At 43.6% G+C, this 26645-nt stretch overlaps 1 protein-coding gene across 3 annotated transcripts in view; it reads right to left on the bottom strand.

The window, feature by feature from the left end:
• The window catches only part of LOC308396253 (cytidine monophosphate-N-acetylneuraminic acid hydroxylase-like), a 41555-nt gene that overhangs the window by 11441 nt on the left and 3469 nt on the right, over positions 1-26645 (bottom strand). For 2 of the 3 annotated variants that reach the window (XM_080881417.1, XM_080881418.1), the window contains exons 2-9: positions 13392-13602; positions 13222-13313; positions 12249-12358; positions 1473-1663; positions 616-696; positions 447-513; positions 252-333; positions 36-173 (exon numbers count right to left, since the gene is read on the bottom strand). In XM_080881417.1, coding sequence (XP_080737543.1) covers positions 36-173; positions 252-333; positions 447-513; positions 616-696; positions 1473-1663; positions 12249-12358; positions 13222-13313; positions 13392-13597 — 967 coding nt within the window. In that variant the 5' untranslated portion in view covers positions 13598-13602. The remainder of the gene's footprint in view (positions 1-35; positions 174-251; positions 334-446; positions 514-615; positions 697-1472; positions 1664-12248; positions 12359-13221; positions 13314-13391; positions 13603-26645) is intronic. The other variant, XM_080881419.1, reaches the window with a different exon arrangement.

The following is a 26645-nucleotide window of genomic DNA, read 5'->3' on the forward strand; positions in this document are numbered from 1 at the left end:
TAAAACCTAACTAAGCAAACCTAACTCGGGCTCACCGCTGTATTTCCCTCCATAGAAGGTCATGGGGAATCCAGAAGCTCCTCCAGCAAAGTCAGACATCATCACGTCCACATTTTGTGGTAGCCTTCCTCCATTCGGTCTGGTGCAGTCCACAGTGTTGAGGATCATATGACCTGCAATAAAAACAACATTTTATATTATAATCAGACTTATTTTTACAGCACAAGTAATTATATTATTCAAAATGACACCTTTGTAGTCAACAATGATGCAGGTGTCCATTTCAGGATGTACCCCATCCATCAGGATCATAAATCTCAGGTGATCATCAATCTGAGTGAGACAGCAAGATTCATTTTTACTTCTTTATGGAAATCATATGATTTTAATATACAAAATGTTTTTTTGTAATTCCTCTTAAACAAATGATAGAGGCAGTGACTTACATTTTGCCAAACACCAAAGGGAAGGACTTTAATATTGGTCAGCTTAACTTGGCTTTCCTTTATATACCTGTCACAGCGGAGATACCCGTATGTGAATAACAGACCAACATTGGATAATTTATTCCCTCTGTAATTTATGGGGACAATTCAGCTCCACTTCATTACTAACCAAAACACTGGTCTGGATGTGTCACCGACATATATCGGGACATCCGGCCTTCTTTCTGCCAACACTTTCAGTGTGGGATAACTATAAAGGAAACAGAAAAAGTCAGTGCCCTGCACTGTAAATATAAACACCCTTCATTTCTGAAAGTTGGTCTCTTTGTAGATTTTGTATTTGAGGTTCTAGCCAGTAGGAATAAAAATATTTAACGTTCCAAAAATGTTTTTATTTCTCTCAGGGGCTCTGAAGAGCTGTTCAAAGCAGAGAATAGAAGTACTTAAATTTGGCTACATTAGATTAACATAATACCAAGTCAGACATTTACGTGAAACAAAAAATAATTATTCTTTAAGTAAATTGAAATATTGTGTAAAACATTTTAAGTTTAAGTAAGTAATTTTAGTAGTGGTAATTTTGGTAATTTTACACTGATCATTTTGTTTCTGAGAGTAAGTACACTGTACTGACTGGCCAGATTGCAGAGTGCTCTACATTACTTTTGTAATAATTTGTAATTAATTATAATTATTTTTTAATTAAAGGATGTAAAAGTCTTTTTACATGCTTTAATTTAAGGACAGTATACCTTCTCTTTACTGTGACTGTATGCAGCTGGTGCTGTTTTCCTCTTTTTGATTTTGCTTGCAGCTGGTCATGGATCAAGTATTGTAATGTAAATTACAATATTGCGCCATAAGAAATCAATAAAATTCTGTGTAATCAAGATGAATAGAACAGCTGAAGCAAAAACTGTTTGTAGATACTATACTGTGTTTGCTCTGAATCATTTACTTCAAACAAAAATGGCAGTAATATGTAATGCACATTTTTATGTATTTAACAATATTAGCAGACCTTGCCTGAGGTGGTCTGAGTGCATATGGCTGATGTAGATGAGATCTGCACCACAAAGCCTGTCCAGGGCGTCTGCTGGAGGCTCATGGAGAAGCCACCAGCCCCTGGCAAACGCAGGACCCTTCAACCAGGGGTCGAACATGAACCTTCTCTTGCCAAGCTGTAGCTCTATGCAGGCATGGGTGAAGTATGTCACCTGAGGGGAAAGTAAAAGAAAATTTATGTTTTGGAGACTATACTTGATGTACTTTTCACTCTTAGTTCATTATTATTATTATTAAGTGTGCCTATGCCAAGAGGAACACTTATTACTATTCGTCGGATTTATTATTCTTATTCTCAATCCTCCGCCTAAAATTTTGACGCGTAACTCGCCCCACAGTTTTGAGACAAGGTTCATTTGGTGTTTATGACTTTTATAGTTTTTTAAATATTAATATTTTACTGCAAATTTTCCCACGCTTATCTGTTGCACAGTTTTGAGACAAGGGTTACATATGTTATATCATTTTGTGCGGCTGGATCTGGACTAGTATGCTATGACTTTTGGTGTTTATGACTTTTATAGTTTTTTAAATATTTAGATTTAAGTGCAAATTGGGAAAGATTCATCTTTTGGCCCCATAGAAACAGACTTCATTTGTGGTGTGTTGGCTCTCTCTAGTGGTATGCTGGGAGTGGTACACCCTGTCTACCCTTATTTGGATTACCGTAATGACGACAAAATCAACGGTGCGCACAGCATCGCTGCTTTCAGGAGCCATTGGAAGTTTTAAGGTTGCGCGAACCATTGAATATATACGGTAAGCGAAAGAGTGTATGCTTGGTGGAAAACTCCATATCCCACAAATAGTACGCCTCTACCGAGTGAAACAATGGCAGCTGCCACCTCATTTTTATATTCCTCTTATTCGTGTTTCTAGGTCACAAAATAAACTTTTAAGATATTTTCAGGCGAGAATGTAGCTGTGTAAACTTCAAATATCTGCTCGTTTTATCAAGACATCCCATATTAGCAACAGTTCTTGCTAGCTAGCTAGCGTGACTAGCTAGCTTCGCTCAAAAGCACCCGGGCTTGGATTTCAGTGAGGCTGCTCACACTCATTTCACCCCCGATCGCTCACAAATAGTGTTCGTCTCAGCTGGACTTATTTTTTGTTTATATGGGCCGATGATTCATTTATTCATTTTAGTAACGGTATAAACAGTGAAAGGTGGTTGTCCAGATGCTGGTTAATGTGGGAAAATAACTGAGTTTTCTCGTGGTGGCTAAGCGGAGCTCCAACAAAGGGCAGCTAGCCACCGGTGTATGACAGAAAGCACATGCGGGAAAAAGACACACACGAGGCGGCGAGGCAGCCGCCGATCGACCTGTGGTGCCTCAAACAGATGGCAGCCATGGATCAGGAAATTGAAGGCAGGAGAAGCAGACCCAAGGCGGCTGTGTCAGGTTAACTGAATTTCAGGTAAGAAGTTATGAACTGCACTCCATTTGGGTCAGATATAAACCGAGTTTAGGTGTAGTTTATTTTCGTTGTGCTGACTTTTTACAATCAGTTACAATAACTCGTACTGCGTACTAGCAGCACGCAGTACGAGTTACGAGTTTCTATACAGCTGTGTGCGCGCTAAGTTACTGATGTTGAACTTTATTTTATTCATAAGGGTTAGTTCGTAGAGTTCCCAACCGTTCCGTACAAATGGAATCGTCCCACGTTCAGAGAAAATATTATGCGTTTCGTATTGAGCCGAAAAGGAACACAGTTTGTCCCGTACTTCAGGTAGAATGCAAGAAGACACAAAGCTGGATTTATTCTGTCGATATGCAGCCTCCCCTGTCATTCTCTCGCCTGTTGCAACTTCAATCATGAAACTGATCAATGATTGGCTTTTCTCTCTTGTTTGTTTATCGCGCTAAACAACAGCAGCACGTTTAAGCTTGATCAGCTGTTGTTATAATTCATTCGATTTTAATTTCTAGTATCAGTTGATGTTTGCTGGAGCCACAGCTGTAAAAGCGGCTTATCTAAAAGTGGATTATCTCGGCAAAGGAGAAGTTCTCACTAACGCAGATTTAGACAGATTTGTCAACAATATTTGATAGTAATGGGTCTTATGTAGAAAATGTTTCAGATCTTTCAATTCAGCTCATGAAAAATGGGAGCAAAAACAAAAGTGTTGCGTTTATATTTTTGTTCAGTGTAGTAAACACAACACCATTGCAATAACCTAGATAAGTGTAAGCAACAGTAAATACTAAATATTGAATGTTATTGTGCAGCATATAAGACTGACAGCGCACAATGTGCTTTGAGGTAATAGCCAAGAAAGGTATAGTTTGTGTCTATGAGCACCTGTGTGTACACCTGTGTGGATGAGAGTGCTTGTATTTAAAAGGTTTGTCAATGCAACAATCTGCTAGAGGGTGTGGGGAGCCATAGCCCCATCTCCCAGGGCATGAAGCAGGCATGGAGGAGATCCAGGCCCTAGACATCCAGAGGTCCCCCAGAGCACGAGAGCCCAAGGAGGACCAACGGAGGGGCAGCCGCACCCTCTCCTGGAAAGAGCTGAGGAGAGCCCCAGATTTGGGGTCACCCAGCAGCCACGGAGCAGAAGCCACAGGGGGAACCAGGCCTTGTCAAGCAGCCAAGAGCCACTGGGAGTGAATTGGTATATAACTGAGCGCCCAGCCCCGGATGCCAAGAACCACCAATGCACCGATGGCTGAGGGCCACCGGCAGGGAGTGTGGTGGGGGGTGATAGGCCCCTACACCTGGGGGGGCTGAGATGTTCACAGAGAGATGGAGTCTAAGATGTAACCTAACACACAGACATAGACAAACAGGCACACACAGGCACAAGCGTGCATTCCCACCCTCATGTAAATACGCAGCCCTTGCCTAATGTGGAGACAAACAGAAATGAACACTGTAGACAAAGTCACACTCCCCAAACATATTCTATACCCCCACGTCCAGGTACCGTCGCCCCAGGAGGGGCAATCTGCCCCTAGACCCAGGAGATGTTGCCCTTTTCCCTTGTGTGGAGACAAGCAGTAGCAGGGAGGCCGAGCATCCCAGACCCCAACCAGACAGCCAACTCCTCCTCCCAGCCCCCACCCCCAATGGCAAAAAGAGAACGGGTGTGCGTGAAGACCCCATACCTTTCTCCACCTGCTCATATGTACTGTTGCTGCTTGCTGTTCTAAAGTGCATTTAAAAGACGGGAAGGGCATGATGCTTTCTGCTAGCAGGTGTCAGCACGGCCCCTCCCGACAACCTTCAATGTGTAGGAGCCAAGTTAAGATAGTTCATATGTTTAGTATTTATATTTCGCTGTTGTTAAGCTTGTTGTGTAATTAATAATTTTAGGAAATAGATGCATGTTTATGGTGGAACTAGGTTATGTAGTACCATGTATACATGTGCCTTAAAGACTGGTGTTTATAGTAAAATCCGGGCATCACGGATGTATGCCAATTAGTGCATGCGGTGCGGGAGGGGGGAGAGAGAGAAAAAGAGTTAACACGGCATAAGATATACGGGGCAGCAGGGTAGAACAGAGCCACACGGTTTTCCTACCGTAGTATGTTATTTTGTTGAGGACAAGTTAAACCTGACCACTCCTGTAAGATGCAAAACCGTGGAATAAATTTTTTGTTACATCTTTTCACATCGGAGTCCCGTGGAGTTCTTTTTCCTCTTCAAACTGACGTACGCGAGTGAATCACGGGAAAACTGGTCTCACGGCTTACACATTTTGTAGGAAAACCCGCTCGTTGTGGAGTAATTGACGCGACTAAAGAAGGAAAAAACCCGAGCTGCTGCAGCGACAACAAACGTGAGTAAGTGGAGCTAATTCACGAGGAAAAAAAGTGCTGAGTCATGGTGGATGCTGAGCTGTGTGGTAGCCAACCTGCATGATTTTTGGATGATAAAATAAGGATTTTGTTGTTGCTATTCGGGAAATTAATAGCATGAACAACGAAGAAGAAGACACAGTAGCAGAAATGGAAGCTAGGGCGGTGAAAATCACACCTAAAGCTATGGAGGAAAGGCTGCAACGTGTTATCAATTTACGGAAGGCCAAGCTAGCCAAATTAACAGGCACAGTGAAACAAGTGCGCCAGCTGATGGAAAATGAATGTGATACCAGCCTAACAGAAGTAACACAGTTAATGAAGGATTTTAATGAGCGGTTTGGAGAGTTTTGTGGTTTGAACACAAATGTTAAAGAGGTGCTCCAGCAAATGCCGGAGGAGGATTTAACTAAAGACCAGGAAAATTGGTTTGAACCTAAGGCTGATTCCTTTAAGGCTTTTGCTGAGACAGCTTCGGCTTGGATTGACAAGATGGCCATGCGCGCTGTGGAGGCTGAAAAATGCAATGAAGATGTGGATCCATCTGACAGCGTATCTAATGCATCTGTCTCAAAACGCAGTGATAAGGCATTTTCAGAACGCGGCTCCTGCGCTTCGTCATCGGTGTCGTCCACACGCATGAAGGCAGAGGTGGAGCGAGCTACCTTATTGATTAAGGCATCGTCTTTAAGACAGAAACGCTTGCTGGAGGAAAGGGAGGCTAAGCTCCAAGCTGAAAAGGAGGAGCTAGAAATACAAACAGCTCTTGCAGCAAATGAGGCAAAGATCAAGATCTTATCAGAATACGAAAGTCGTGCATCCAAGGCATCCAGTCGCGTATCCACCCGGGATGGAATGAACTCCTACGTGGCATCGCATAAGGTTGGAGATTTATTTACTTCACAGCAGTCAAATAGCCCATCCCCCACGCGAGAAAGACAAGCGCAGAAGAAGAACATTCTCCAAAACGCACAGCAAACACACACTGTTACCTACCAGCCATCGCAGACACCAAGTGCTCTACAGGATGTGGTCGAAGCGCTAACTAAGCAACAGAAGTTAGCTACGTTGCCCCCGCAGAACATTTCTGTGTTTAAAGGGGACCCATTAGAGTATCGGCTGTTCATGCGAGCTTTTGAACATGGTGTGGAGGACAGAACAGAGAGCGACAAGGATCGATTGTACTACATGGAACAATACACAAGTGGGCAACCACGAGAATTGATACGGAGTTGTCTTCATATGGAACCTACACATGGATATCAAACGGCTAAGAGACTGTTGGAAGAGCACTTTGGAAATGCCTACAAGATATCAGTGGCATACATTCACAAGGCTCTTAACTGGCCAACCATCAAGTCAGATGATGGAGAGGCTCTGCATGCTTTCGGCCTCTATCTTACTGGATGTCGTAATGCAATGATGGATGTGGAGTACATGGAGGAGTTGGACAACACGGCCAACATGCGTGCTATCGTTTCCAAGCTTCCGTACAAGCTGAGAGAAAGGTGGAGAACATATGCTTGTGGGGTCTTAGACAAGGCAAAACGCAGAGTCACGTTTGCAGATCTGGCGGAGTTTGTCAATAAGCAGGCCAAAGAAGTTTTGCATCCATTGTTCGGTGATATAAAGGACAGCACCTTAAAGGTCCAAGTTAGAGGGCAAGTGGATGAGAGGTTGCAAAGGAGAAGTGGAAACAGAAAAGGATTCACTGCAGCTGCAACTATCACCACTACACAGGACGTACCCTCTAAAGAAAGGAACAAGGTCAGCGGGAAGCAGGTGTGTGCATTTTCCAAACCCTGTCTTTTCTGTCGTGGTGAAGAGCACACCATGGAACAGTGCAAGAGGATGAAGAAGTCACTTCATAAGGAAAAGATTGACTTCATGCGAACTAAAGGACTATGCTTCAGCTGTCTTAAGCAGGGACACATGAGTGGTTCGTGCCAAGAAAAAGCAAGTTGTCAGGTTTGTGCACAACCGCACCCCACAGTGTTACACATGAAGACTAAGCCCAGTGCTACAAGCAAAAGGGTAGCTTCTGAAGTGGAATCATTAGAAAGAGAAGACCAAACAGAGTCAATCGTGAATGGATTTGTTGAAATGGAAGCACCTGCTCACGCTGCAGAGAAAACAGAGCACATTTTGGCAATAGTTCCAGTACAAGTGAAACCTAAAAGAGGACAAAAGGTGACACACACTTATGCTTTTCTGGACCCTGGCAGTACTGCCTGCTTTTGTACTGAAGAGTTAATGCATGAGCTTAACTTGTCTGGCAGGAAGACAAACATTTTGCTGAAAACAATGGGAGAGGAAAAGGTCGTCGGTAGCCACATTGTGTCTGGGTTGGAAATAAGCAGCTTAGACAGCAATGACTTCTTTGAGTTGCCAGAAATGTACAGTCACAGTGACATTCCTGCTTCTGCCGACAATGCTCCTTCTCAAGACTACGTGAACAGGTGGACCTACCTTCAGCAGGTGTCTATACCTAGGATTGAAGCAAAGATTGGACTGCTAATCGGGGCTAATGCACCTAAAGCTGTTGAACCTTGGCAAGTTATAGCCAGCGAGAATGGTGGTCCATATGCTGTGAAGACAAGGCTCGGTTGGACCATCAGCGAACCCCTCCAAGGAAGCAGTTCCCAAAGGGCATCATGCGGACTGATTCAGGTTGCAGCAAACCGAATATCAGTTAGCAAACTGGATGAGCTCTGGGACCAGCAGTTTAAAAGTGACTTCCCTGAGCATGAAAGAAACGAGAAACAAGAAATGTCAAGAGAGGATTTGCAGTTTCTGGAGATAGCGACAGAGTCAGCTACTATTGTGGACGGACACTACAGCATCGCTCTGCCATTGCGGAACAAGCGCATTAAGATGCCCAACAACCGCAAAGTGGCTGAGCAACGTGCCTTACACCTAAAGCGGAAGTTGGAGAGGAATACTTCATTCCACGCAGAATACTCGGCTTTCATGAGTAACATCATAACCAACGGTTACGCAGTGAAAGTGCCAGAACAGGACCTTGATCGTGACGATGGAAGGGTTTGGTACCTACCGCACCACGGAGTTTACCATCCCAAGAAACACAAGCTTCGAGTGGTCTTTGACTGTGGAGCATCGTACAAAGGCACCACCTTAAATGATCAGCTGTTACAAGGACCAAATCTTACCAGTACCCTTCTGGGGGTAATTATCCGGTTCAGACAAGAAGAAGTGGTCATCATGGCAGATGTGGAAGCAATGTTCCACCAAGTAAAGGTGCCTGATGAGGATTCTGACCTTCTTCGGTTCCTGTGGTGGACATCTGGTGACATTACTCAGAATATGGTGGAGTACAAGATGGTGGTTCACATTTTTGGTGCAACTTCGTCACCAAGCTGCGCCAGCTTTGCTCTGCGTAAATGTGCTGAAGACAACCGAGATCCAGCCAACAGCCAAGCGGTTGACGCAGTCCTGCACAACTTCTATGTGGACGACTGTTTAAAGGCTGTGAGCTCAGAAGAGGAAGCCATACAGTTATACCACACTCTTAGAGCTGTATGTCAGAGGGGTGGATTCAGGCTCACAAAATGGATAAGCAATAGCAGAGCAGTTCTGTCTGCTATTCCAGAAGAAGAAAGGGCATCGGAGGTTAAAGATCTCGATCTGGATCAGGACACACTTCCCATTGAGAGAGCGCTGGGAGTCCAATGGTGTATTCAATCTGACAGCTTCAGGTTCAAGATTGTAATGCCGGACAAGGCACCCACTCGGAGGAACCTTCTGTCCACTGTGAGTTCTGTCTACGACCCACTGGGTATCTTGTCACCAGTCACGCTTCAAGCAAAGAAGATTCTGCAAGAGCTTTGCAGGAGAAAGATTGGCTGGGATGTCATCATACCTGCAGACCTAGCTCACAAGTGGCTCAAGTGGAAGACCCAGCTCCGCCAGCTAGGGAACATAAGCGTTCCAAGATGTTTTAAACCTGTGGGCTTTGGAGAGTCAGTATACAATCAGCTGCAACACTTTGCTGATGCCAGTGAAGAGGGCTACGGTACAGTAAGCTACTTGCTACAGAGGAACAGCCGTAACGAAGTCCACTGCGCATTCATGTTGGGAAAGGCAAGAGTGGCCCCACTTAAGCCCATTACAGTTCCCCGCATGGAACTTACCGCAGCAACCATGGCAGCACGCATAGACAGGGTTCTGACGTCTGAATTGCAGCTTCCGCTCCAACCATCTGTATTTTGGTCAGATAGTACCACGGTACTCAAGTATATCAGCAATCAAACAAGTAGATTCCGTACCTTTGTTGCTAACCGTGTGGATGCCATCTTGAAATGCTCCAGTCCAGAGCAATGGAGGTATATCAACACCTCACTGAATCCTGCCGACTTTGCATCAAGGGGGCTCCAAGCAGAGAGCTTCTTGCAGTCCCACACATGGTTACAGGGGCCGGACTTTCTCACCAAACCCATGGAAGAGTGGCCAGAAGAGGTGCACCCAGTTGAAGGCCTGACTACAGATGACCCAGAGGTAAAGGGTAACCTGGTGTGTGCTAGTACAATCAAGGAATGTGAAGATGTAGTGCTGGAGTTCCTGCACTACTTCTCATCCTGGTTTAAACTTAAAAGGGCAGTGGCATGGATGCTTAAAGTCAAGAGCATTCTGCTGCAATTGTGTCGCAAAGGGAAGGAGTTGTGTGCTGTTAAAACACAACCTGAAGTCGAGAGGGATATGGAAGGTTTCAAGGACAGCCTGTTTCAAGGGGACACCAACAAGCTAACGGTAGAGAACCTTGCGAAGGCTGAAGAAGCAATCATTCGCTACTGTCAGAGGAAGACATTTCCTAAGGAGATCAGCGCACTTTCTAAAGGTCAGGGGGTGAAGAGGACTAGTAGTCTTTTCAAACTGAGTCCAGTACTTGAACAAGGCATCCTTAGGGTCGGAGGGCGACTCAGCAGAGCAGCACTACCCGAGGAGGCTAAGCGGCCAGCAATCCTGAGCAAGGATCTTCACGTCACGAAGCTTATCCTCAGAGAAATACATGAGAACTTGGCTCATAGTGGTCGCAATCATGTTATCTCCAAGTTAAGAACAAAGTTTTGGGTACCCGGTGCCAACTCTGCAGTACGAAAAATACTCGCTAGGTGTATTGCCTGTCGGCGTGAGCATGGAGTTGCAGGACAGCAGCAAATGGCCGACCTACCCCGAGACAGAGTTCTGGCAGATGACCCTCCATTTACAAACTGCGGAGTGGACTACTTTGGTCCGTTTGAGATCAAACGTGGTCGAAGTACGGTGAAGAGGTATGGAGTCATTTTCACCTGCCTAACTACTCGTGCAATACACTTGGAGATGGCAGCCTCGCTGGACACAGATTCCTTCATTCATGCTCTCCGTCGCTTCATAGCCAGACGAGGCCAGATAAAGACCCTTCGTTCTGACAATGGAACTAACTTCATTGGTGCAGAGCGTGAACTTAAAAGAGCCATTGCTGAATGGAATGTGTCCAAAATTGAAGACCACCTAAAACAACAAGGCATTCAGTGGACGTTCAACCCTCCCTCAGGACCCCATCATGGAGGGGTCTGGGAGAGATTGATCAAGTCAGTGAAGAAAATCCTAAACGTTACCTTGAGGCTGCAGACACTGGATGAAGAGAGCCTGCATACACTTCTGTGTGAGGCGGAGGCCATTATTAACAGTCGGCCAATAACCAAAGCGTCCAGTGATCCAAATGATCTGGAAGTACTCACTCCCAATCACCTGTTGCTGCTCAGGAACAAACCATCTCTTCCTCCCGGACTGTTCGACAGGCAAGATCTCTACGCAAGAAGAAGATGGAAGCAAGTGCAATACATGTCGGAAATATTCTGGAAATGATGGGCAAGGGAATATTTGCCGCAACTTCAAGAGAGGCAAAGGTGGACCCGTCCATCTCGCAACTTTTTGGTTGGAGACATTGTGCTTATTGTTGACGATACAGCCCCACGCAACTCTTGGATTACAGGGAAAGTAATCCATACTATCTCAGACAAGGCTGGAATGGTGCGGCAGGTTAGGATCAAAACCAAGACGAGTGTACTGGACAGGCCCATTACGAAGATTTGCCTTCTGCAGGAATCGGACTGAAGTAATCAACTGCAGAGACTGAAGTTTGTGTACTTTGGCTCCACAAGTGTAAATTGGTAATTGTGTAATAGAGTCACAATTAGGGGCCGGTATGTAGGAGCCAAGTTAAGATAGTTCATATGTTTAGTATTTATATTTTGCTGTTGTTAAGCTTGTTGTGTAATTAATAATTTTAGGAAATAGATGCATGTTTATGGTGGAACTAGGTTATGTAGTACCATGTATACATGTGCCTTAAAGACTGGTGTTTATAGTAAAATCCGGGCATCACGGATGTATGCCAATTAGTGCATGCGGTGCGGGAGGGGGGAGAGAGAGAAAAAGAGTTAACACGGCATAAGATATACGGGGCAGCAGGGTAGAACAGAGCCACACGGTTTTCCTACCGTAGTATGTTATTTTGTTGAGGACAAGTTAAACCTGACCACTCCTGTAAGATGCAAAACCGTGGAATAAATTTTTTGTTACATCTTTTCACATCGGAGTCCCGTGGAGTTCTTTTTCCTCTTCAAACTGACGTACGCGAGTGAATCACGGGAAAACTGGTCTCACGGCTTACACACAATGTCTACATGCATTTAAAAATTGAGAGGTGGGCACCTGCACCAGAGGTGAGTCTGAATACACAGACCTTCCTCTTCATTCATTATTGAGATACTTTGACATAATTAAGATTTTTATTATTACTTATATAATTTATTACACAGATAATTTTGCATAACAGTCTAATAAGGGTAAAACAATGCACAGCGGTGTCTGAAAAACTCTGTAAAACATTTGTTATTTAAAGTGTAACAGCAACACGTACTTTCACTTCTCCCTTCTGGAGCTCCAGAGGTTCTCGAGGATCAGCCATCCAGGGATCAACAGGGCTCAGTTCCACCAACTGAAGCCCCCCATCATCCAACATTGATACCTCTGCAAGTGCGACAAGAAGCTCAGGTGTAGTATTTAAATGGTATTTATATTATTCTCATTATATTATTATCCATGCATTAAATATGGTCATTCATACTGACTCACATGTATTTATACTGTAGTGGGCTTTTTGGCACAAATGTATAATTGTTATTACTTTCAGAGGAATAAATTACATTAAACAGTTCCAGTCATGGAAATTGTCAGTTGGAAGGATATGTTTGACATTGGTTTCTTGTTTTGGTTTGCTTTCCTGGTCAGAGCTCTTCACAAATGTTTAATTATTGTTCTTAGGAGGCAGTACATTTGCACAATGACTGAAACTAGCAGCACTGGCACCATTTCCATATTAATGACCAAAGAACTGACCTCACAGCCCATTGTTCATTCAGTGGGCTGGTTTCAGTCATTGTGCAAATGTACTGTTCATAAGGTTGGAGAAACCTGCAGTCAGCTGAGACTGAAGACGTCACGTGGATGAGTGAAAAAATGTAAATTACCAAGGAGAGAATTACATTGCATTAAACAGTTTACATCCCAGTCATTTGCAGCATGGAAAATGTCTGTTGGAAAGAATATGTTTGACATTTCTTGATTACAATTATTGACATAAATTGTCATGTTATTCTTTAGAAAAGGCCCTCTACCAGTTTAGCATTTAATTTAATAAAGTAATGAAGGTAATTGCTATTCTGATTGTTAGAGCCTACTGTGGCAAGAGCTATAACTATAAGGTCCCCACACATCCCGTAATGCACCTTTACAGTTTACATATTTATATTCCAGATTTAGCATCCAACACTCATATTGCAGGAAGTGGAATATCAATATACAGTAAATGGCATTTTATAGACAGAACTTACCAAGCTCATCCTGCAAGAAGCTGTCAGGTGGGTTCACATATTTCATTGTTGACACATTTAATTTCCAGTTGTGTTTGGTACATTTAACAGTCCTGAGGGAACAGACAATTCTGTCAGCTATAATCAAAAATTGACAATGTATAATCACTGATATCTGCTCCTGCTCTCACATGCCATCCAGATCTTCAATGTCTTTGATGAACAGCCCCCCTTGATGCTTGCACTGGTTCTTGCATGCTTTAAAGTCATTGTTGCTCTTAAATATGATGTAACACTTGCCATCCTCTGTGCTTTTCTTGAAATTCACTCCTTCTTTGAGTGAGCCAACTGCTTCAGCATCCAATGACAACAATACCTTTGCTATTTGAGAGGCCATTGCACCTAAATGTTCAAATTCAAAAAGAAAAGTTTTAACGCACAACCTTTTGAGGCAAGCACAAGGAGTCTTACAATAACCAATGGAAAAAAAAACGGAGCAGTAGTTACAACTGAAATGGCATCTAAACTCCGTAAATATAAATATACTGGCTCCTCAGGGAAGTGGCCAGGCACATCCTCAGCACATGCTAAGAAAGTAAGTGGGAGTTCATCGTGTTGCTTGCAGTCGGACACCGTGATGAAGTATGAAGGTTTGAAATCGGACATCCTTTCTTCTCTGAAAAACAATATCTCCACGATTATCAGGTCAGAACTGAGATGTGCGCTCGCAGAGCTATAGCCAGGCGGCTGCCAGTTTTGCTTTTTGTTTTCTCTTGGTCCTAGTGTTCCCCAATGCCAGCATTTCTATGTGTGGTCTTGTTCAGATGGGGTTTCAGGGTCACCGGGTTTTACATGGTGACTTGGCTTGGGATACTGCCAGAATGTATTTACTTTTTTTTTCTCCTTCTTGGAGTCTGGGTGTGCAAATACATTCATAATGTTGGTTTTTGATTAGATAACTCTATGGCTGCTGTCGAAGCTATACAAAGGTGAGTCTCCTGCAGAACAGAGATATCAGCCTTGAGATCTTTCAGGTGTGTAAGGACCTTTTTGTGCTTAACATAACCAGTTAGCAGACCAACATAAATTGAGGACTGGTTGGGCAGGCCAACTATTCCACTTCAACTTTAACTCTAAGACGAGGGATGTTTCACATCCCTTTTGCTGTATCAAGCATTTTATCTGATCCTATGGGCCGTTATATTATTGTGGTTTGCCATCTTTATCAACTCAGACTAATTTTAGCTAGCATTTATGCTCCCAACTGCGATGATGAAAACTTCTTTGTCAATTTATTCTCACAAATTCCAGATATGGCCACACATAATCTCATCTTAGATGTAGACACAAACTGTGTGTTCTCTAACCTAGACAGAAGCTCTAATAAATGGTAAATGGCCTGCATTTGTATAGCGCTTTACTCAGTCCCTAAGGACCCCAAAGCGCTTTACACTACATTCAGTCATTCACCCATTCACACACACATTCACACACAGGTGATGGCAGCTACATTGTAGCCACAGCTGCCCTGGGGCGCACTGACAGAGGCGAGGCTGCCGGACACTGGCGCCTCCAGGCCCTCTGACCACCACCAGTAGGCAAACATGGGGTTAGTATCTAACTATTGTAGTAATAAGGATACTCCTACAGGGAGCTCAGAATTATTAGGCAAATGAGTATTTTGCCCACATCATCCTCTTCATGCATGTTGTCTTACTCCAAGCTGTATAGGCTTGAAAGCCTACTACCAATTAAGCATATTAGGTGATGTGCATCTCTGTAATGAGAAGGGGCGTGGTCTAATGACATCAACACCCTATATCAGGTGTGCATAATTATTAGGCAACTTCCTTTCCTTTGGCAAAATGTGTCATGGTCCTGGGTCAAGAGACCCAGTGTTTGAGTTTATGTATCTTTTGTATTTATTTTGTGCCTTAGATTAGTGCACCTAGTTAATTTCTAGATTACTGTGTAGTCCTGTTTCTTATGTCATCTTATGTCATGTTATGTCATCTCCCCTGTACTAAGTTTCCCTGATTCATGTGTCATGACTGTGTGGTTATGTTTGGTTCCTTTTCTAGTCTGTCATGCGTGTTAGGCCTGTTAAGTTGTGTTGTCGTGTCTAAGTCTGCATGTTTCCTGTTTTATTTTGAAAAGGGTCTTGTGTTCTGTGTTCATGCGGTTAGTTTTACTCTTGCCTGTGCATAATTATGTTTATCCTAGTCAGCTGTTTCCTCATGTGTCTCCACTTCCCCTGATCACCTCATGTGTGTATTTAAGTCCTCTGTTTTCTGAAAGTCATTGTCGGGTCGTCTGTTATCCCCACCATAGTCATAGTCATAGTTATAGTTATAGTTATAGTCTTAGTCTTAGAACTTCGTAGTATTTGTTTCTTAGTGTTTTTTTTAGTTTGCTTAGGGTTCCTTGGTTAACCCCCTGCAATCATCCAAATAAAGGATCGCTTTCTATTTAAACTTGCAACACCTCGTCCACATCTACTTTTGGGTCCTGTTTCAAAAAACACAACGGTGCACCCCGCCGTGACAAAATGGGGCAAAATTAGGACTTGACAGGCTCAGAAAAGTCAAAAATAGTGAGATATCTTGCAGAGGGATGCAGCAGTCTCAAAACTGCAAAGCTTCTGAAGCGTGATCATCGAACAATCAAGCGTTTCATTCAAAATAGTCAACAGGGTCGCAAGAAGCGTGTGGAAAAACCAAGGTGCAAAATAACTGCCCATGAACTGAGAAAAGTCAAGCGTGCAGCTGCCAAGATGCCACTTGCCACCAGTTTGGCCATATTTCAGAGCTGCAACATCACTGGAGTGCCCAAAAGCACAAGGTGTGCAATACTCAGAGACATGGCCAAGGTAAGAAAGGCTGAAAGACGACCACCACTGAACAAGACACACAAACTGAAACGTCAAGACTGGGCCAAGAAATATCTCAAGACTGGTTTTTCTAAGGTTTTATGGACTGATGAAACGAGAGTGAGTCTTGATGGGCCAGATGGATGGGCCCGTGGCTGGATTGGTAAAGGGCAGAGAGCTCCAGTCCGACTCAGACGCCAGCAAGGTGGAGGTGGAGTACTGGTTTGGGATGGTATCATCAAAGATGAGCTTGTGGGGCCTTTTCGGGTTGAGGATGGAGTCAAGCTCAACTCCCAGTCCTACTGCCAGTTTCTGGAAGACACCTTCTTCAAGCAGTGGTACAGGAAGAAGTCTGCATCCTTCAAGAAAAACATGATTTTCATGCAGGACAATGCTCCATCACACGCGTCCAAGTACTCCACAGCGTGGCTGGCAAGAAAGGGTATAAAAGAAGAAAAACTAATGACATGGCCACCTTGTTCACCTGATCTGAACCCCATTGAGAACCTGTGGTCCATCATCAAATGTGAGATTTACAAGGAGGGAAAACAGTACACCTCTCTGAACAGGGCAGGGATAGCTCAGTAGGTAGAGTGGTGGCCCCATGATCGGAAGGTCGGGGGTTCGATTCCCCTGAACAGCTACCCTGAGGTACCCCTGAGCAAGGTATCGTCCCTACACACTGCTCCCCGGGCGCCCAGTGGCTGCCCACTGCTTCACTGAGTGAATGGGTTAAATGCAGAGAGGGATTTTCCCCACGGGGATCAATAAAGTACACTTTCTTTCTAAAAAACAGTGTCTGGGAGGCTGTGGTTGCTGCTGCATGCAATGTTGATGGTGAACAGATCAAAACACTGACAGAATCCATGGATGCCAGGCTTTTGAGTGTCCTTGCAAAGAAAGGTGGCTATATTGGTCACTGGTTTGTTTCTGTTTTGTTTTTGAAAGTCAGAAATGTATATTTGTGAATGTGGAGATGTTATATTGGTTTCACTGGTAAAAATCAATAATTGAAATGGGTATATATTTGTTTTTTGTTAAGTTGCCTAATAATTCTGCACAGTAATAGTCACCTGCACACACAGATATCCCCCTAAAATAGCTAAAACTAAAAACAAACTAAAAACTACTTCCAAAAACATTCAGCTTTGATATTAATGAGTTTTTTGGGTTCATTGAGAACATGGTTATTGTTCAATAATAAAATTATTCCTCAAAAATACAACTTGCCTAATAATTCTGCACTCCCTGTATATCAAACTCAGCAAAAAAAAAATGTTGAATGCTTTCTCCAATCCTACGCCGTTGTTGACATTTTGCATTTTCATAATCCTTCTTCAAGGGCACATGCCTACTAATCTCCTGTCCGCAAAAGGTTCTCTTGGATAGAAACTAAACTTGCAATCATCAATCTATTGTTATTTTGGACCACGCTACCCTAGTGATGAGAATGCGCATCTTTGGTGCCAGTCGCATATATGGCCAAAGGAGGATTAATCCTCTTTTACTCTCTCGCATGAAACATTAATGAATTTGACTAAATCTGAGATTAGAGACTTTCTTGAACAAAACCAAACCCCTGGGATGTCTTTTTCAGTCATATGGGAGCCACTGAAAGCCTGTCCTCGGGGCCAAATGATCTTTTTCTCAGCAGCAAGAAAAAAAGCTGATACTGAGCACTGGAAACAGGTATTAGATGATATTTTGCAGCTAGATATGAACTACAGTCACCCACCATTGGAAAGCATCCTTAAGGAACGTCAGGCCCTCAAAAGGCAATTTGATCTTATTTCTACACAGAAAGTGGAGTGACTCATCCTAGAGTCTAGATGTACTTTCAATGAGGAGGGAGAAACATTGGCACAGTCTTAGCAAATCAAATACATCAAAAGTCATCCAAACAGTTCATCTCTGAAATAGCTGATGAACAGGGCCTACCGACCACGCAGAAATCAATTCCTGTTTCCAACAATTTTACTTTGATTTTATACACCCCAGAGTCAAGCCAAGATGAGTCTGCTATGGACACCTTCTTTAGTCACCTCAATATAACCACAGTTGACCCTAAACTGGTCACTGAACTCGAAAGTGACCTCTCCATCCAGGAGGTCTTGATGACGATTGGTGGAATGCAAAGCAGCAAGTCCCCTGGACTACATGGTTTCCTCTTTTGAATTTTTAAAAATGCTCTCTAACGAATTTGCAAGTCTTTTCAGAGTCCTATTCATCTGGCACTCTCCTTCCAACTATGTGGGAAGAGGTTATTTCACTCATTCTGAAAAAGAATAAAGACCCTCCCCAATGTAGCTCACACCAGCCGATTTCACTGCTAAACAATGAGGCGAAGATTCTTGCAAAAATTTCATCACAGTGCTTAGAGGTTGTGTAACCAACAATCATTTCCACGGGCCAAACTGGCTTTATCAAAGGCAGATACTCTTTCTTTAATGTTAGACATGTCTTGAGTATAATTCATGACTCTCCCTCAACCGATACACATGAAGCCCTACTGTCACTTGATGCTGAGAAGGCCTTCGACCAGATGGAGTGGGACTACCTCTTCTATACTTCGAGCAAATTTGGCTTTGGCCCCGATTCATATCATAGGTTAAAACTCTTTACAATTCAGCAAAGGCAGCTGTTGGGTCTGCGCTTGCAGGCCCAGCTGGATCAAAGACTTATTCCCATGAAGAAAGCAAAACAAACAGCTCAACCTGTCACAGTTCTGGGGCGATTCGACCCAGCATTTTGAGTTTATTATGTTTTGGTTTATTTTTTGAATGATGGATGTTGTTGATGAATGATGTTCTTTATGTTTCTCTGGTGCTTTGTTGATTCTTATTATAATCTATGTTTCAGTTATTCTTGTTAAGAGATTAGTTCTTATGTTTGGTTTTTCTCTGAATTATGATTTGCTTGGGTTTTGAGTAGTGATTCATGTTTCCTGTTTTATTGTGAAAGTCTTTGTCTTATGTTAGTGTGTGCAGCTTTGTTCCCTCTGTCTCGTCAGCCCTGATCTCTCCCAGCTGTGTCTCCCTCCTGTTGTCCATTCCCTCATTATTACCCTGTGTATATAAGCCCTGTGTTTGCCCGTGCTCGGTGTTGCGTCGTACCCTCAGATCCTGCCTGTGTGTTCCAGTTAGTATTTTCATGTTTGGTTTCTGTTTTGTTGGTGCCAGCAATAAAGCTGTGGTTTTCAGTTATATTTCCGTCTCAGAGTCCTGCACTTGGATCCACATCTCCACCTGCCCGCACACAGAGCCCTGACACAACCGGTTTTAACTTGCAGCGCAAGGGAAGCCTGGTTGGAACCAGGCTCTTGGAGCTGAAAGCATATTCACCTGTTTCCAGCCAACTTCAAACTGACTCTGATTGCAGGCTCTTTTATTGACCACCGTGGTTTACACAAACACAGTCGAACTGGTTTAAACTGGTTACATAATGTAAAACCCATATAGTGTGACAAAAAAGCTAAGGAACTGTGTGTGTGTGTGTGTGTGTGTGTGTGTGTGTGTGTGTGTGTGTGTGTGTGTGTGTGTGTGTGTGTGTGTGTGTGTGTGTGTGTGTGTGTGTGTGTGTGTGTGTGTGTCTTCCTGCTGATCACAAAGGGTCATCTCCCCTCACCCTGTATATGGCTCAACTTTAATGGTTCACCATATACAAGTACAGGCGAGGCTCTAAATGGCCGGGAGTGAACATCTATGTAATTCCAAGATGGCGGCGCGTGAACAACGCTAGGCTCAGTGTCTCTCCAGAATCTGCTATTTAGCGGTTTTTTTATCTACTTTTAACCGGATTATTCGTCCAGAATTGCTGTGCGTTGCTGACCTACAGCAGACAAGAGCTTCTGGACATCTGGACTCATAACTCCAACAGTTTTATCGCCGATCTCCGACTCATCCCAGAGATCTCCAGAACACCGGAGGCTGCCCACTCTCCCCGGCCGGGCGGAAGTGCACGCAGACGGCGCCGAGATCGTAAACAAAGGTGAGGTAGGCGCGGAGGGCTACGGGCTAAGCTAAAGCTAACACCACACCGGCTGCCTTTACCCACTTTGAGTTAAATGTATCAAGGCAAATGGTGAAAGAGGACTTGAAAACTGCTGTTTCAAACAAACTTGTGGAAGAAGGCCTGCTTCCTGTTTCTAAATCACCTCGTTTGCCAGTTCCTCTTGACAGGACCCCTAATGAAGGAGTGAAGCCTGCTGTGTTAAAGGAAGAAGGGCAAAACCCTGCTGCTGTGGAGCAACAAACGGTGGAAAATTTAAGCACTAATGGCTCACCTTCTTTTGCTGCTCCATCTTCTCCTCGTTCAAGACAAGAAGTATTACTCAAGGTACGTTTGGCTAAATTACAATTTGAGGCTCAGGATAAAGCCCAAGCTCGTCAGGCAGAGTTGGAACTTCGCAGGTTGGAGTTGGAAGCAGAGACAGAAAAGGTGTTAAAGCTGAAAAAGTTGGAGCTGGAGTTGCAGATTGAAAGGGAGGTCAGACTGCGTCAGTTGGAGTTACAGGCACAGACTTCAAGAAGTACTACTACTCAACCTAGTTCTGCAAATTCATCTGTTGGTGAAACAACCTCCTCCCATGTAAACCCATGTGGTTTCAATGTGAGTAAAAACATTGTGTTGGTACCTCCATTTCGTGAATCAGAAGTTGATACATATTTCAATGTGTTTGAACGTGTTGCTGCCTCATTGCACTGGCCGAGAGAAGTTTGGCCATTGCTTCTTCAGTGCAAATTGGTAGGCAAAGCACAAGAAGTCTGTTCTGCTTTGTCTTTGGAAGAAAGTTTGAAATATGATGTAGTGAAGTCTGCTATCCTTGCTGATTATGAACTTGTTCCCGAAGCGTATAGGCAACGCTTTCGCAATCACAAAAGAACAGCAAATCAGACTTTTGTAGAGTTTGCTCGTGAAAAAGCTACTCTTTTTGATAAATGGATAACAGCAAGTAAAGTTCTTGACTACAACTCCTTACATGAACTGATACTGCTGGAAGAGTTCAAAAATGGCCTGCCAGAATGCATTGTTGTACACCTTAATGAACAGAAGGTTTCCACTTTGAAAGAAGCAGCTGTGATAGCTGATGAATTTGTGCTGACTCATAAAACTGTTTTTGTGCAGAAACGTGAAGTTACCACCAGAGAACCTCCCCCACAAAAGGATCCTTGAAGCCCACGACAGACTTTTGCTCCAAGGACTGAAAGGGAATGTTTCTATTGTCATAAACTTGGTCATGTTGTTGTTGAATGTCCCGCTTTGAAGCGCAAGAACCAGTCACCAAAAGGAGTAGGTTTCATTAAAACCATCCGTGCTGAGAGAAGGGACCAAAGTGAAGGAGTTGATCCCTGCTTCAAACCCTTCCTCTTAGATGGCATTGTGTCATTGACTGGGAAGCCTGAGGATGAAAAACCCATTTGAATACTCAGAGATACGGGAGGGTCACGATCTGTGATTTTATCTGATTTATTACCCCTGAGTGACCATTCCTCTTGTCATGGTAGTATTCTGATTCAAGGAGTTGAAATGGGCTATGTCGAAGCTCTTTTGCATTATGTACACATCAAGTCAAAGTTGGTTAATGGCATCTTCTCTGTGGCAGTACGCCCCTCACTTCCCATAAAAGGGGTGCAGTTCATTTTGGGAAATGATATTGCTGGTGGAAAAGTGCAACCTGTTCCCGAAGTAACAAATGATCCAGAATCAAACTTGAAGAGCAACGACCTAGCAACATGTTTCCCCATCTGTTTTTCCTGCTTGTGTTCTCACCAGGGCTCAAGCAAGACGTAAAGCTGCAGAAATTGATTTGTCAGACTCTTCGTTGGCTCAGGCTCTGGCTACAGATGATTTGCAAACCCTGGTTGATCTTAAAAGTGGCTCAAAGGATACTGCTGAGAAGTGGAAGGATCTACATCTCCCACAGTTAGACTTGCCAGTCACACATGAAAGCCTTGTTGCTGCTCAGAAGTCTGATCCCTCATTGACTAAATGCTTTACTTCTCTTTCTGAAACAGGAAATAAAAAGGCTTCTTATTTCTTGGAAGATGGGGTCTTGATGCGCAAGTGGACTGCCCACCCAAGTCTAACAGCGGACGTAAAGGGAACCTGTTCTGATGACTGTGACTGGAGCACTACTTATCAGATTGTTGTGCCTCTTGAGTATCGTCACTACGTAGTCTCCCATGCACATGAGCACCCTCTGTCTGGTCATTTGGGAGTTACAAAAACGTACAACAAGATACTCAACCATTTCTTTTGGCCAGGATTGAAGGCTGATGTAGTTGAGTTTTGCCGCACTTGTAAAACATGTCAGATTGCAGGAAAGCCAAACCAGACAGTTCCTATAGCTCCTCTTCATCCTATACCAGTACTTGGTGAACCTTTTGAATGTGTCATTGTGGACTGTGTTGGTCCATTGCCCAAGACAATGAATGGTAATCAGTTTTTACTGACTGCAATGTGTACTTCGACTCGTTTTCCAGAACCTGTCCCACTCAGAAGAATAACTGCACCTTTGGTGATTAAAGTTTTGACAAAGTTCTTCACAGACAGACCAAGGAACTAACTTTCTGTCTAAACTTTTCAAGCAGGTCATGCAGAGTCCCTTGGGTTTAGCCCAAATGAACTAGTGTTTGGTCATTCTGTTCGGGGACCTTTGAAGTTGTTGCAAGAACAGTTCTTGTCAACAGACCATGTTGTGAAAACTAATGTTCTGGATTATGTTTCACAGTTCAGAGAGCGCCTCCATAAGGCCAGGTTGCCAGCTGCAGAAGCCCTCTCCTCTGCTCAGGTGAAGATGAAGAGTTGGTATGATAAAAAAGCCGTTCCTCGATCTTTCAATCCAGGTGACAAGGTTTTGGTTCTTCTACCAACTGCTAGCTCTGCATTGTCTGCCCGCTTCTGTGGACCATACCAGGTGGATAAGAAAGTAAATGACACTGACTATGTGATTAAAACACCAGATAGGAAGCGTAAAACACGCTTGTGCCATCTCAATATGCTCAAATCTTTTCATTCTAGAGCTGCCTCTTTCTGTGGCACCGCAGATAAGCCTGTGGCATCTCCGTCAGAGCCAATCTCATCTCCAGAAACTCTCTTGTTGAACTCTCCCTCAGGATTGAGGTCGAGCTTAGATGAAGACAGGCTCAAACTTTGTGATGCCAGCTACCAGAATGCCAGAATGCTTAATTCTGAGGTACTGTCCCAGTTGTCTATATATCTGTCTCACTTGACCCGTGAGCAACAGTTGGACATTGAAAGGCTCGTCACCATTCATTTAACACTCTTTGGGGACATGCTTTCCCGTACTACTGTAATAGAGCACGACATTGATGTTGGGAATGCCGTGCCTATTAAGCAGCATGCTTACCGTGTGACTATGGCAAAAAGGGAAATGATGAACACAGAAGTAGACTACCTTCTATAGCATGGATTGGCTATCCCAAGCTATAGTCCATGGAGTTCTCCGTGCCTGGTTACGCCAAAATCAGATGGAACACCTCTCTTTTGCACAGATTTCCGCAAGGTAAATGCAGTAACAGTACCTGATTCCTTCCCACTGCCCCGTATTGAGGACTGTATTGACAGCGTCGGATCTGCTGCTTATGTGAGTAAGCTGGACCTTCTTAAAGGTTATTGGCAAGTTCCTTTGACAGAAAGAGCATCAGAAATCTCAGCTTTCGTAACACCTGATCACTTTTTACAATATACAGTCATGGCATTTGGAATGAGAAATGCTCCTGCTACCTTTCAGAGGTTAATGTCAACTGTATTATCTGGTGTGGCAAACTGTAATGTTTACCTTGATGATGTGGTCATCTATTCTTCCAGCTGGTCAGAGCATGTTGACACCTTAACCACTCTGTTCAAGCGTTTAGCTGATGCTTCCTTGACCCTCAACTTGGCTAAATGCGAGTTTGGTAAGGCTACAGTGACCTACCTTGGAAAGGAAGTTGGGCAGGGCAAGGTTCGCCCTATCAGTGCAAAGGTTAATGCCATTCTTAACTTTCCTGTGCCAACAACACGCCGTGAGCTGTGCAGATTTCTGGGGATGGTTGGTTACTACAGCTGTTTCTGTAGGAATTTTTCTGAAGTCGTAACACCACTGACCAACCTGTGCAGCCCGAAGGTACCATTCATTTGGAGTCCCGAGTGTCAATATGGTTTTGAATGTGCAAAAGGTCTTCTGTCGAGTTCACCTGTTCTTGTTGCTCCAGACCTTTCTAAACCGTCTGAAAAGCGTCTGGACTTCTTTAAGTTGCTTTTCAAGCAACTTAAAGAAGTCCAGACGCTTTTCTTTGCAAGCTCCTTTGACTACGATGACCTGGATGACTGAGAACCTTCACAGACGTGTTGTTAGGTAGGTTATGGTTATAGGTTGTATATTTTGTTTCTTTGGAATTAGGTAAGTTTCTTTTATTTCTACGTCAGGGATGTTTTGTTTGTTATGTTGGCCTTGGCTCTCCCTGACGTTACACCTCGGTCTGAACCCACATCCCATCACCAGTATTAAATAAACCTTTTAAAATTACCATCTTGGCTCCTCCTTCTCTATCCACATTTATGTTCGTCCCTTCAACCCCCTAGACTAGCCAGGGGACATAACACTTACACTTATGAATGTGAATATATGACATAAATTGGTGCTTCTGGCCAGAGAGAGATAAGTGTGTTTTAAGCGGTGATGATAATAATGAAAATGTCTTAGTTTTGTTATTTTTAGGCGCAAAGCAGACCTGGATCAATTTTCCACATGCAGCAGTCGGAAGAAAGTTATAGGTTAACATCACTGGAAACGTTCAGGCCAAGTTTCTGGTTGAATTGTTTACAGCGCCATGTGTCACTAAACCTGACAAACGAGCTCTCACTCCTGGCTGAAGACAGAGAGTGCAGTTCCAAAAAGCAATAACATGGCAGTTAAAGAGAGACAGAGAATGCAGGACAAAGCGGAAAGAGAACTGCCTGGTATTGGACTGTTGAAGTGGGAGAGGTCAACGGAGTGAGAGGAGCAGGTGAGAACACAGAGGAATGCTGTTGTTTAATGTGGGAAATCTAAATTTGGGTTAGCAAACCTGGGAAAAAGAAAACTGACTGCTTAAGGGTGAAAATTGTGAAAGAGTCTGAAACACTGAATAAAGAAACATATGCAAAACCACACACACAAACAGAAACTGTATTAACCTTACTAACACTTATAAATACAAGGGAGCTCATGAAGATTAGACAACATCTTGAGCATGTGAGTCTGTTTATCATCTTGTCCAAGTTGCTTATTGTGATGAAAAGTGATACAAAGACCAGTGGACTCATAGCAAAGTAGTTAAAAAAAGGATCCAATTATAGCAGAGAAATGTGCATGAAAGGCAGCTTTGAGAACATGCCGTGGTGGATCTGCAGCTCCACTGCACAGACATCGATTAAACCTGACTAATAACTAGGGATGGGTACCGGTGTCCGGTGCCATGATGGTACCGGTTCTGACATAAACGGTAGTAAGCAGACCGAAAAGCAGTGCACATTTCGGTGCTTTATTTCGGTGCTTTTTTTTTCCCTGAGCTGTGATACACTTTAGATTCTAGCCAATCATTTTACGTTTCCGAGGATAGTAGGCAGGTCCAGGTCCAAAAGATGCAAACTCAGCAGCCTGCAACAAGTGCTTTAAGCTGATACTGTGATACTGTCAAAGGAGGTAACATCTCAAATCCGATGAAACACCTAGCGACGCATAGCGGGGGTTTTTTTTTGGGTTTTTTTAAAGCCGAGAAATGCGCCGTATTTGATAGCTTGCTGCGAGACCTCACACCGTGCACATCTACTGCGGGTGGGTTGCCCGTTATCGGACCCGGAGCAATATCCCCCCAAAACCCGAAGAATGGAGTCCTGGCCCATAGCCCTGCCAGTGTAGCAGAAATGATGACGGATGATGACGGCAGCAGCAGCCGTTCTTCTCTGCGTGAGTAGCTTAATGTTGTCTGTGTGTAATTTTCGTTGAGTAGGCTCACCACGTTATTACATTAATGCATGTAAGGTGAACTAGCAAACATCATCATAGCTACATGCAGCTGTCTTCTTGTTTGATGGCAGATGCTCCCTTCACCCTGGCCAAAAAGGCTAAAATGACCAAAGAAAAAGTGGAAAACAGCTGAACATGAGAGGTTTTTGGACAAAGTTTGTGTTTTTTCCATTGTTTAAGCACTGCTTCCAGCCAAGAGTGATACCATATATGCCCCATAGCTGCAGAAAAGGCTAACATTGTTATCTTTTTACAAAAAAAAAAAAACAGCTGAACATGGGAGGTTTTTGGACCAATTTTGTGTTGTCCATTCTTTAAGCACCGGTTTGAGCACCGGCACCGTTTCAAAAGTACCGGTTTGGCACCGGTATCGGATAAAACCTAAACGATACCCATCCCTACTAATAACACACACACACACGCAATGAAAATCAGCTTGCTATTTTTCATCAGTGTTAAAATAGCGTGAATTTTTTTTTTCTCTCTCTTCCCCCCCTTCTCACCGTCTCTTCTCCCCTTTGGTTTTCTTTCTTTCTCTCCCTCTCTTTCTTTCATTCTTTCCCC

Source organism: Rhamphochromis sp. 'chilingali', assembly GCF_963969265.1.
Source record: "Rhamphochromis sp. 'chilingali' genome assembly, chromosome: 1".
In the NCBI taxonomy this organism is placed as follows: domain Eukaryota; kingdom Metazoa; phylum Chordata; class Actinopteri; order Cichliformes; family Cichlidae; genus Rhamphochromis; species Rhamphochromis sp. 'chilingali'.